Source organism: Brassica napus, chromosome A10 (assembly GCF_020379485.1).
Source record: "Brassica napus cultivar Da-Ae chromosome A10, Da-Ae, whole genome shotgun sequence".
Lineage (NCBI taxonomy): Eukaryota > Viridiplantae > Streptophyta > Magnoliopsida > Brassicales > Brassicaceae > Brassica > Brassica napus.
In genome coordinates this window covers 5,976,051-5,989,263 of record NC_063443.1, presented here as the reverse complement: position 1 = coordinate 5,989,263, position 13,213 = coordinate 5,976,051, and the positions used below count along the sequence as shown (strand labels likewise).

The 13,213-nt window shown below is 34.8% G+C and overlaps 1 protein-coding gene and 1 long non-coding RNA gene across 3 annotated transcripts; one reads left to right on the top strand and one right to left on the bottom strand.

The window, feature by feature from the left end:
* Nucleotides 1-4,133: 4,133 nt before the first annotated feature.
* LOC106434412 (nifU-like protein 2, chloroplastic) lies at nucleotides 4,134-5,520 on the bottom strand. The gene is made up of 4 exons (XM_013875284.3): nucleotides 5,323-5,520; nucleotides 5,178-5,253; nucleotides 4,696-5,006; nucleotides 4,134-4,452 (listed from the first exon to the last, which is right to left on the bottom strand). Exons 1-4 carry the CDS (start codon nucleotides 5,425-5,427, stop codon nucleotides 4,264-4,266), a joined length of 681 nt encoding a protein of 226 aa, XP_013730738.1. The 5' UTR covers nucleotides 5,428-5,520; the 3' UTR covers nucleotides 4,134-4,263.
* A 2,533-nt stretch (nucleotides 5,521-8,053) lies between these two features.
* Nucleotides 8,054-10,438, top strand: LOC106425523. Of its 2 annotated transcripts, XR_007317069.1 has the most exons (8): nucleotides 8,070-8,445; nucleotides 8,518-8,653; nucleotides 8,899-8,957; nucleotides 9,080-9,161; nucleotides 9,430-9,574; nucleotides 9,689-9,740; nucleotides 9,843-9,886; nucleotides 9,978-10,438. It is a non-coding gene; the product is annotated as an uncharacterized LOC106425523 (long non-coding RNA). The 2 variants fall into 2 exon arrangements; XR_007317068.1 differs by having other exon boundaries at nucleotides 8,054-8,445; nucleotides 8,518-8,957.
* The last annotated feature ends 2,775 nt before the right edge of the window (nucleotides 10,439-13,213 follow it).

The following is a 13,213-nucleotide window of genomic DNA, read 5'->3' as shown; positions in this document are numbered from 1 at the left end:
TTTAGGTTAGTACAAGCAATGGTTTCTGGGTGTGGTTTCACTGGAAAACCTACTGTAACTCAGCCCTTCCCACGAGTACATGTGGAGAGGAACTTTCTCCAAGTGAACTCACATAGGAATGACTTCTTCCTTCTGATCTTCTCCCTCAGATTCTGGAGACCATTTCGACACCAACATAGGAACCCCAACAATATTCCACATACCACGACGAAGAACTTTCTCACTAGCCTTCTGACTTGAGACCTTAAACATCATCATCGTCGCATTAACTTCAAATACTTCAACCTTTGTAGACGAATCTCCATACATCCAGATTTTTTTTAGCACCATATGAACCTTAGCCACATGTGGAGCCAGATCCAAGAATTTACCCACTACAAAGTCTTCCCAAAGTGGAGTTGTGTTCTCCAGAACCTCATCTGGAATCTCCACCATGTGAATACCATCCTTACTTGAGACTTCGACCTCATACTTCTTCAACTGTTTCTTATCTTGCACCGCCTTCACCCAACTTTGATCCATCCACTTCGAATCACCTTCCCCTACTGAGTTACTCAGCTTATCTCCATCCTCCGATACCTTCGGAAGAATCGAATCACCCTCCAGAGCTTCTCTAGAATCCGGCGGAGGCGCCAGATTCATCACGAAACCCTCCGATCGAAAGCACTTCTCGAAATCGCCAATCGCCAGAAAAATCGCCTTTTATTGTTGTCGCTTTTTTTATTATGCTCGTGTTACTCGTGTTCCAAACCAGATTGCAATGATAACTTAGAGCATTTTGCAGAGAGGGATGGTCAACCTAGTAGACGCAATTCTTTTCCGGATTGTGTTACAAACAACTACTTACCATGTTTGAAGGAAGAGAAACGCAAGAAGGCATAAAAAAGCCCCTAATCATTGAGTTTTTATTGATCCTCGAATTGATAAAACTCGATAATGTGTAATTATGTATAATTGGGTCATCTATGTAGAAGTATATTTGGTCACATCAAGTATAACATTGGTTAATGTATTTTTGAATTGTGACACCTCGATTTACATAATAATAAAAATAATACGATAAATAAAAATATCTGAAAGCTTCATTTATAAATATTTGAAAGTCAACATCCACGCTGGAAATCCAGTAAATAAAATAAACGTCTGAAATATAAATAACAACATAAAGCCGAAAGTCTCAAATATATAAATAAGTGGAAACGTCTTAAGCCCAAAAACCCAATAACACCCAAAGCACCAAACCAATGTAATCACTCTAGGTCGCCAGTCTCACCTGAAAGGGGGGAGGAAGGAGGGGTGAACAACAGGGGATTTTTCCAGCGAGGTATAAGATGCTAAACCGCAAACCACTGACTCAGTTCATAGCACTACAACTATGTAGGCTTAGCTCTAGAATTAAACAAACACGATGCCTAATACACCACACAGAACAATCAATATGTACCACACATTTCATCATAAGGATATATATAACCGCTGCGTCGCTAGTCCAGTCTGTTTCTGTACCCCCGCACAACCACCTGCTGCATCGCTAGTACAAACGTCTATGTACTCCCGCACAAACACCCAATACGTCGCTGGTACCTCACTTTACCCCCGCACCACACCCGCTGCGTCACTAGCTCAGATGTCTGTGGGCCCCCGCACCACATCACACCCGCTGCGTCGATAGCTCAGACATCTCTGAAACCCCGCACTCGTCACATAGTCCCTACTGTATAACTATATATGCATATATATATAACAGTCTTTAACATCATTCATTTCACACAAGCGTTGAATCTCATATTATCCTATTTCCAGTTTACAATCAACAATACGATCAATAATCAAAACTCTCAAACATAGTCGATTCACAGAGACGGGTCACGTTTTGAAACCAAACTTTCCATAATGGTAGTCCTAAACTAGCTCAGGATTTAACGGAGTAGCCCTCATCTTAGCAATATAGAGAAGTGGTGGTATCTATGAACTCCAGCTGCTCAAATAGACTCTAAATCTAAAACCAGGGCAAAAAATCGAGTCAGAACGCCCTTTGAAAGGTTAAAAACGGGCATGATCAAGATCTACAGAAAAGTCAACCCGCTGGTCAAAGGTCAACCCTTGAGCAGAAATCAATTTGACCTTACCGACTGGTTAACCCTTACCGATTTTGAAATCAATTTCAACCGGTCAACGAGTTGACTCATCGAGTCATCGGCGAGTCACGGCGGCCGGCAGCGGCCCGGCGGCTTGAGGCAGTTGTCCGGCGGTGGCGAGGCGGTGGTCTGGCGGCTGCGAGGCGGTGGTCCGACAGTGTAGGACAGAGGCAAGAGCGGTGGAGACGATTTCCGGCGGCGGCGCGTGGCAGGCACGCGCTCGCGGAGGCGAAAATTCCGAAGGCTCTAGCGGCTTCATCCGAACTCTGATTGTGGCGTGGTCGGTGGCTACGGCTTCGTCATGACGAGAGGAACACGATGGTGACTTCGCATGCACGAGATTATCAACGGTAAGGAGATATTTCCAATTTACTGAACAGAGGAAAACAAAGCTCAAAGGCATGGCGATTTCCGGCGATTCTCAGCTGCGGCAAACGGTGGTGACGAGCTGAACGTGCGGTGGCTCCAGCTGTGGCTCAGTTTCTCTGGTGGTTCCATCTCCACAAAGGTTTCCCATCTTTTCTTGTTCTTAAACTCTCTCTTTTTCTCTCTTTTCTTCTTCTTCTAACTTCTGATCTTTTATTTTTTGCAGAAAGAGAAAACAAAGCTGGACAATGGGTTTTTATATCCAATACATTTGGACCTTCGGAAATGGTTTGGGTCTTAACAGGCCAAAATTTTCCCGGACCATAATCTGGTCATTACAATATTAACAAAGAAATACTTTGAACAACTGATTCACCTATTTTTGAAAATCATTGTATAAAAAGGCAATAATTTTGAAAAGTGGTTATATTGTTAATAAGCGCTTAGGAATATATAAAGAGAAAAAGACAAAGATAGCACCAAACCAAGTTTTTGTTCCCAAAGTAGCACTTAAGACTCAAAGTCACAAAAATAGGTTTTATTAAAGAGGTAAATATACATTTATACCCCTTGGGTTAATTAATCCAAACCTTAGGGTTTAGAGTTAAGGGGTGGGGTTTTGGAATTAGAGTTTAAAATTTTATAAAAAATAAATACTAAAATAAAACATAAAAATTTTTAAAAACAGTTTCAAAAAGTATTTTTAAATTACAAAAAGAAAATTTGAAAAACAAAATAAAAAAAAAATTTCAAAAAAAAAAATTTCAAAAAAAAAATTATAAAAATTTCGAATCTGAAAACATATAATCTGAAACTATAAAAAAAAATGAAACCAAGGGTATTAGATTTTAAACCAAGGGTATTATTTATTATTATTTATTTTTAATAATCTGAAAACAAAAAGTATTTTTTTTTTATTTTTTTTTATTTTTGTTTGTTTATTTAATTTTAAACCAAGGGTATTAGAGATATTTTACCCTTTAATGAATGTCATTTTTGTGACTTTCTCCTTCTAGTGCTATTTTTGAGACATAAACTTCAAAAGGTGCTATTATTGACAATTGCCCTTATATAAACTTGATTAAGAAGAAAAATAGTGGTTAACCTATTGTTAACCTATTTCTATTGTTAACAAAAAAAAAAATAGAAATATCTAAACAAATTACCATAACCTAAAGTCCGGATTCTGAATGACACCCATGAAATAGACCTATCTCATTCCTCCATGACAGAGTCGATTGTAATCATAGTCCAACATTAAGAGAAAGGTATTATTCAGAAACCCCTTTATTGTTTATTCACAGTATGAATGAAATATAGGCATATAAGAATATCCTCATTCCAGTTAGAAAGCAATCAATAAACCACAGCGCAAAGTTTTTTAGCCAAGAGTAGTCTTATATGGACTGGCGAAGCCACCATGTCGGTAAGAGAGTCAGTCTTTCTCTAAACAAACTGTTTTGTGGCCTATACGGAAAGAGTTTTCAAAGAGGAACCCAGCATATCCCCTGTTAGCGAGATTTCAAACTTCTATTTCAGAAAATTGAATTCTTAAAGTTAAAATGAAACGAGGAACAAAGAAGTTTTGACACTCATGAGGCACAATATAAAGATAGCTTAGAGAAGAAGTTGACCAGAAATGTTTAAAGCTTATTTTGGAAACAAATATCAAACATTAACACAGTAACTATGCACTATACAAGGATGCTAGTAATACAAGGGAAAGAAAGATCGACAGGTACAAGAAAGGAGGTCGTGTTTATATAAGTTGAACAGCTGCAATTGCAGGAATTTTCTCTCTGAGTTTCTGAGTTACTGCTACTCGTACTGTCATGACTCCAGCAGCAGGTCCTGTGATTCTTATCTTCACGATCGGCTCTTCGATCTCCACCAGCTCAAGCGACCCATCTGCTGTTCCAATCAAGTAAGGCCTGATTTCTTCCAGCACCTAAATAAAATGTTTTAACATCGCACCACAACTCAAAAACATCAAGACATAAATATCTACTTCGCACACAAGCAGTTAACAACTTTAACTTTTTAGCATTTGAAAATATCAAGCACCATATGCATGTAGATAACTTAAGCAACCTAGAGCTTATACCAAAACTAACACTCTTCATGTTTTGGGCATTAAGATCAAAGCCCAAACAAGAAAAACAGATGGGTTTGAGCAAAAAAACTAACATACCTTTTCAATGTTTTCTTCAGTGAGTTCAAGGCCAGTCTCTTCATCTGGAACTGATTCAACAGCCACTATTTCAGGTATCTTTTCCATAAGGCGACGCTCAATACCCATCTTCATAGTCATAACAGAACTTGGGCATGACCCGCAAGCTCCCTGCAATTTGACTCGCACAATATTTCCATCGATCTCATGTAACGCCACATTACCACCATCAGACATGAGGTATGGTCTGATTTCGTCCAGAACGCTCTCTACATTTTCCTCAGTAAGGGGTACTTCCAAGAGTGGGTCTGGGGTTGCCACTGCCTTTACAACTGTTAATGTTTCAGACAATCACATGACGAGGAACAAAAGAGAGATAGTTGAAATTATATCTTCTGAGTACTAACCACCTAACTACGTCAAGCTCTCCGCTACTTCATCACAAGTTCAAGATTCAAAGACATTTTAAATCACGATGAGGAAAATAAGACAAGTATTCTGACCTTGAGATCGTGATAAACCTCGAAATCCATAACGAGGCCTAACTAGGAGACCAAAAGCGCGATGAGAACTCAAAATCTGCCATAACCTTGGATCAGAGATACGAAGAGAAGAAGAACAAGGAGCAAAACGAAAGATCAAAATTACCTGAGCAGAAGAAAGAAGACGAGAGGCCGAGGAAGAGGAAGAAGGCTCAAGGCCTAGGGTTTGTCGCACCGACATGGCTGCTGGATTTAGCGCAAACGATTGCATCTCTCCTCCACTCTGGTCGAAAAGAAAAACTCTTTAGGGAGAAAGAAAACCAAATCACGACATTGTTTCTGAAAAATGATGTGAGATTCCTTTTTATCGTTGAACTCTTTCTTGGCCTGGCCAATGATTATCTTCGTGGGCCTAAGGTTCTAAAATCTCCATGGGCCTATGGTAGAACGACCGAAAACCTTATATAAATTTAGGGCTTTTATGTTTTTGTTTCTTTCGAAGTTCACTCTTTTTCAGCGGTTTTTTCTTTTGAAAACAAACGGCTATTATGTTATTGGTCTGGGTATATAGACCGAAAAAAAAAACAACCAATATAGTAAAGCGATTCATAAAAAAATATTACAATCTTAACAAAAGAGTTTGAAATTTTATTTTGTGTCCTTGGAATATGACATATCTCAAAGTCCGGAAAACATATTTTTAATGTTTTTATCGTTTCCAATTCCGTTGCAAAACTTGGCCAAGCGTGAGACTCCTTTTTTATTGCGATCACATCCTTGCAATATGCCCCAAAGTTTTGACATGACTAATGTTGTAGCATGCTCTTCATTGCCCATCGCGGTGCTTTCACTTTCAAATGTAAAGCAATCTTTCGCCTTCTTAAGTTTTTCGTCTCCATAAGTTGAATCTTTTCCCTAGGCTATCATTCTATACCCAGCTGGAACCACTAAACTGATATGTGGAAATCCATGAACCATTTACCATACATATATTTTTCAAGCTTATGATTTGGGGTTCCTCAGTACTATGGTCATGTAGAATGGTAGGCACCATCTCATTCACAGTAAACCAGGTCTGCACTCACTTTCCACTTATCGGACTAGTTCCATAGGATTCCTTTTGATCCCCGTCAAAATTTTATCATTCTGAGCCTTTTAGATCCACTGAATATCCGTGGTAAGGATCCCTATCCAGTTATGGTTCAATAAAGCTATTATTCCTCCATAAGAGGTAATCCATATTCACATATTGATAACGGAAAGATATCAGGACTAGATGGTGTGGTCGATAGGGACCATACTTGCAAGGCTGGAGGACATTCAAATATGACATGAATAATAGTTTCTTCTGGTTTCTCATATCTTGGACAATAATTATCACATCTCATATTACAGCGTATCAGATTTTTCATTACAGCCACATGTCATGTTCGGAGTTGCCACATAAGATGACATATTTTTTTAGGTGTTTTACTGTCAAAACAAAGGTTTAAAATTTGACTATACTGGACTTCAGAACCTCCATCTCTTCATAGCCCTCATTGTTATCAGTAGTTGACAATCACAATTTTGGTCAATGTATAGTTTGGCCATTTTGATAGTTGATATATAACTATACTAGTATTATCACCCTCTGCTAAGCACATATCAATTTATGCTTGCATTTAAATGTTTTTAAAATAATAAAATTATAGTGTTCTTTAATTATTTTTAAATTTTTTTTTGGTAAAATGTAGTATTCAATAAAAATAAAATAAAATAAATTTACAATGAACAAATGTTATTGTGAATCATAAACAAACGAATTAAAATTTGTTGTTTACATCTTAAACTGTCCAATATATATAGACCTAAAATATTTGATTTTCCAAAATAAAAATCACTACATAAGGAAAACAAACTGAAAGATTGGCTTGCACCAGCAAGGTTAAATAAAATACAAACCTTAATTATGTGGATAATTGACGTCCATATTTTCTTTGTAGTTATTCCGTCTACTTCATATATATATTTTTTTCTTTCGGTTTTGCTTTTACATTTCTTCATCTTTAATACCACACTTGCTTCAACGGTTTTTTTTTGTTTTAAAAAAAATCTAGATTTTGGTAACACTATATAAGAAAAATGAAACAAAAGTGTATCTATTTTGATCAGAAGGTAAACATAAAATAATATAACCAGGTTTTTGTAAGATTATAAATAAATAAATAAAATATAAGGAAGACCAACCTGATCAGGTTAATTAAGTCTTGATATAAAGAGTAAACATGAGTCTTTCAAATTTCTCCTATCACCGGAATTTATAAGCCTTATTTGTTACTTCATAGTTATCATCACTTTTTTTTTTCTAGTGTTGCTTTCAAGTTTTTTAAAGACATTTTAAGAATGTACAAAAGCAGCTACCAATGGAAGACAGCTGACCCCACTAGTTTTAAAAAAAGATTATTTGTTTAAGTAAAATTTGTATCAATCTCATTAAAAGATAAATTTGACCCCACAAAAATAGTAATTAAAATTAAAAATAAATTTAATTATACAACTAAAATATTTATACTTTTTGTCCTTAAAACTTTAGATTTATATTAGTTTTAACTTTATTTTTCTATAGTTACTAAAATTTATAACTGCGGTACAAGAAATGTTTTTTCTTCACCCCAATACAATAAATTTCTGACTCACTCTCTCCGTGAATTATCACCACCACAATAAATAAACATATATAATACTGGCAGTTAACATCGATTACATGTCCTTCTTTAATCTTACGCGGCTTTTTACGTTTAAAATAAGAAATAATTAGTTAAAATTATTTAAAGCATTTTGAGGGGGAGGGGGGGGGGGATCAAACTTGGGTTATAGCATTAATTCATCTGGATAATCAGCCACTGTGCCAAACCCAACTAATCTATCCTATACTAAAAGGGATATATGAGGAGTAGAGAGGCTGTCCACGTCAGATTAAAAAATCGGCCAATAGGATTGCTTTAAATCGCCATGTCAGCTTATGACTATTCCTCTTCCTCTTCACCGATCAATTCCTCCGCTGTTACTGTAATTCACCCTTCGTGAATCTGTAATGCTCTTAAATCCTCTTTTAATGGTTTCATTCCAGGTTCCCCTCTTTCTCCTTTTATACAAAGCCCTAATCTGATGTTTAATCCAAACCCTTATTCAAAAAAATGGATTCTACCTCCGCCGCATAAACGCTATCCACTCCCATCTCGTCACGTCTTCTCGCTTTTCCCCTCTCCTCCTCAGCTCCAATCCCACCGCCGGCGACTCTGTCTCGGTCAGTAATCCCATCTTCTCTTCTCTTTCTCTCTTAGCTACCGCTTCTGATTCTTTATCTGATCATCACCAGATAATGGATATAACGTTGTGCTTCCCGAGAAGCTGAGCACTGGCAAGTGAAACGTCTACAGGTTATATATCAACGATCATTTTCCTCCTACAGGTTATATATCACCGAGGCAAGAGCAAATCATAAGCTGCATATGGTATTTGGTCGTATTTGTTTCCTTCATCATTTGTTTTCGTTTAAGTGAATTATATAGCTTGATCAATAGCAAATATTGTGTCTTTCTGTTCTTTATATTTGGTATGAAATTGCTTTTGTCCTTTTGTAAGGTCTCTGGTTGTTACCTTCTTTTCGTTTCAAGTACTTCCCTTTATAAGAAATCTTTTGTTTGCTCTATAAATCTCTCCTAAACCATTAAATTGCATCCTTTATTTTATTCTGCAGATGGTACTCCGAGAAGACTGTGTTGCTGAGTTAAACAATTACATAGACCCTCTCTACCGGTAACTCACCACTCTTCTTCTCTTTTTTTTTAGCTCTATTCATGTTTAGTCTGATATTCCTAATCAATTCATAAGCTCTATTTCTGAGTTCTGGTTTTGTCGGCTCTCATGTATTCAAACAGGAGAATTTAGATGGAAAACTTCTGAGTCGCATTTTGGAGGTTGATGGTAAGCTGAATCCATGAAAGTGCAATACTGAATCAGGTGCTTCAATTATGTGATTCTACTTTTTATATATAGTGCTCACTTTACGACTAGAAAGGTACTTTAGACTGTCTAATCTCTAAAAAACAATTAGCTTGAAGGCAGAGTTCTCGGCATAGTATCATCTATTTGAAAGTCATGTTACATACTCACATGACTGGGTCTAAATGAAAAGGATCATGGCACCATCTTTAACACATAGATATGTATATATAAATATTTGGACTGCCGGACACTAACTCTGAACCGTTTTGTGGTGTTGATGCAGGCATGGTCTTAAGAAAGCTGCTTAGCAGAGCATACTTGATGATTTAAACAAGCATGACCCAGGGTTCACACAGCCTTCTGTTTCAGGGGCAACGCCACAAGTGGTTCCAACCAACCTGCACTGCCGCTGGTAATCACTAATCCGGGTACAGCAGCTGTTTTTTAATCACTCTGCTTTCTCAGTCTTCATTTAATTGTTTTTTCTAACTTCTGTTTCTCTCGAGTCAATTACACTTAACAAATATGATTATGGTGTGCAGAATGTATCGATTTTGTCCTTATTAGAGGTCTTCTTCCAAAATCACGTTTTAGGTATGATATTCTTTCATCTAGAAGCTTTTATGTATTTTTGTGTGCGTTGTTCCTATTATGTGCACCTATGCCTTGCTTTGACGTTTATTTCCTTGCTTTTAGGTTCAAGTTTGGTACCATGCAAGCTGTTACTGGTCAGTAGGAAGGTCAGTAATTTCTGTTATATTCTTCAAGTGATGTTTTAATGTCAACCAAGTCATAGTAATATTCTCAAAAGTGGACGTGTTTATATAACAGACTTTGGACGCTATAATGTTGTTGAAGAGCTCGAGATTCTGAAACGGTCGACCATGAATCCTTTGGTGTTGGGTGCCACATCTGGCAGTGATCTACTATATAACGCAGTACAGTGGTGTTAGGAAACTGGAGACTGTTACAGTGGCGGAGGTGAATGCCTACGTTCTGAACTCACCCCTAAGAAGATTTACTGATCTAAAGGGGTCAGCCGGTCAGGAAAACCAACAAGAAAGGCCTGAAGAGCTTAGTTTTCTTCATGAAGCACTGTCATGAAACCACTCTATCGTAACTCCCAGTGCTTAATATTATTTCTATAAATTTTATGCTATGCAAATAAGGGATTGGGCACTTAGGCGTCTTTGTCTCACTTCTGATTTTCATACACCCTGAATTTTTTGGCTTTTTAAAATATGAATTACTTCTTAGTTTCCACATAAATCAAATGTTCAGCCTTTGTTATTTATCTACTTACATTATTTGTCAAAGTAGCCACCTTGACCACACTAAGAATGGAATGTATCCAAAGAAAACCTAATATTTAAACATTTGACGCAACATGTTTCTTAGTAGCCTTGCTCTAATTCGTTAATGTTGCTATGATTTTAGTGTGTTTAAAAAAAAAAGTCCTCCCCACAGCCACTACTACTATTTTATCCTACAAGACAACTTGATATTTCCCGTAATCCGCGTCAATATTCTCATCTCAGCTATAGAATTTGCTTCAAAGTGCTATCTGTTAATAATATAAAAAAAAACACCCTCATGTTCTACACTTTTTTTTCGATTTAAAAGTATATGAATTCCATTATAAAAATGAGATTGTTTGCTTATTACAAAGTGTATATGAATTTCACCAAACAACTCTGACTTATGAGTCCATCATCTCTAATTAGCCTTAAAGAAGGTTTGTATCTCTATTGTTTACCTATATCAATATGGCATAACCATATTATGCAGAGAATGATAGATATACAAACTTGAATGGAAATAAATAAAACCATAAAGATCAATTTTATAAACAAATCGGAACATCTTTTCACGAAATACATGTAAAACAGCTCTCATGTTACATAACAACCCTCATAAAAACAGTGTGGACAATAACATGTCATCCAACAACATAAAGAATTGATGCAACTTATGCTACTATGAATCCTCGATAAATTAATACACAATAAATTAATAAATTTCTCCCGTCCAAACTGGTTCAAAATATGACACAAATCGATAAAATAATAATTTTTTTTTGAAATTATACGTAAATATATAATTACATTAAAATTATAAATTAATAATTTATCTGTATAGATATTTTATATGCACAAATAAAATATTATATTAAATTAAAACTTAATATATTTTGATGAGATTTAGTAAAACTATATCTAAAACCACATTTAAAATCTGTGAAACATATTTTATATGCAACAAATAATATAATAAAAACAAGATGAATGTTGAATTTCAAAAAATTAATTAATTTCTATACAAAAAATAAAATATTTTCTTATTTTAAAAAAAAATATATTTTTAAGATAAAAAATTCTAAAAAAAATTGAATAAGATAGAAAATTAAAAAAAAAATTCTAAATTAATAACTTTATAATAGTAAAATCTCATAGTCCCAATATTATTAATTTATAGTTTTAGTATATCTAAACCTCCACAATTTTTTACAGAGAATAATATCTCACAACACACAACCACCGATACAAGCACACAGAACCAACCTAAACAAATAAAAAATAATTTGCGAAAAAATATAATGACTTCCGCACGGATGTCACTACATCGAGGGGTTAAATCAATATTTCTACCGCCATAAGTCTATCAAAGGACTCAACCATCTTCGCCAACCTGCAGATAAAAATTATGACAACGGTTCGTATCTTTATGATATATTAAAATTATGCATATGCAATTTCGAAAAAGGAAAAAAAAATAAGGATAACCTATCGTGGGAAAACAGTCAATTCAGATCCAATTAATGTTGGATAATGATTAAGAGTTCACTTTCTAGATTCCGAATCGATTTGAAGACAGAGTATGTAAACAATACGTCTACAATGAAGCCCTTAACTGAATGCGTCATCCGTGACATTGACGAAGCATACGAGGATACTTACTACTTTAAGAGGATGAACAAATTAGTATCTTCCTTCGAACTAGATAATAAAAAAAAAACACAAGTATTACATGTTTCTGTTTTTGAACAACAATTTTACTTAAGTTCAGCTAACATTTAAATCGGTGCAACTATCAGCTATTTATTCTTTTTTTTTTGAATCGATCAATGAGAACCACTTACAGTACTATCACTAACTATTACAAAATGAATCACAAAAACAATTTTGAAATCATTAGAGATTAAAACATATAAACCCGGCGCGTAGCGCCGGAACACCACTAGTTGTTTTAACTCAGTATGATGTTCTATTTATACCAAAGAATATTTCTGTGTTTTAGAACAAATCTAATGAATATTACATTTTATTATATATTTATTAATAAATTACAAGAGATGTGTCCAACATAATAAAAATATCACAATATTCATATTTTATATTAAAGTATTCCTATAACAATCTGTATATATATTAGAAATTATATAAAATTTGTGAAAATATATATATGCATTTTTAGAGAAAATTTATAGTGATAATATAATAATTTAGTCCATCCTTATCAATGATATTCATATATATGGGCATACAGGTTGGATTAAATCACGTTAAATCTGATTTCTTTCCACACTTCTAAGTTGTCATTCGATTGAATAAGAAATTTTGTGAAAATATATTTATACATTATGTTTTTTTAATACAAAAATATTTATACAATAGGTTATTTTAAAAACACATAAACATTTACACATTAGTTATGTATTATATATTAGAAATTATTTGTAGTTTGTGAAGAAAAAATATTTATACATGAGGTTTTTTTTAAACACATAAATATTCAGTAGTATAAAGTAAATAGAATATCATACTAAGTGAAAACGGTAAGTCGATGTCGGCTGATTGGTGATGTCTGGATGAGTTAATCTTCCAACCCGAGTTCAATTCCTCCCCCCAATGAATTTTAAATTATTTTTATGTAATTATTTATTGTTTTAAAATAAAAATGCCACATAGGATTTTTTAAAGGGCATAAACAACCATTAACTGCCAGTTCATATTTCGTTTTTATTGACTAACAAAAAATCATCGATGTATGTGAAAGTCAGATTTTGT

Bases quoted from the DNA above. Each gene is read 5' to 3' on its own strand.
- LOC106434412 (XM_013875284.3), bottom strand. From the start codon at position 5,427: ATGCAATCGTTTGCGCTAAATCCAGCAGCCATGTCGGTGCGACAAACC. The intron at 5,254-5,322 runs GTAATTTTGATC...AGGTTATGGCAG, and splicing joins GTCTTCTTTCTTCTGCTCAG to ATTTTGAGTTCTCATCGCGC. The intron at 4,453-4,695 runs GTATGTTAGTTT...CATTTTATTTAG, and splicing joins CTGAAGAAAACATTGAAAAG to GTGCTGGAAGAAATCAGGCC.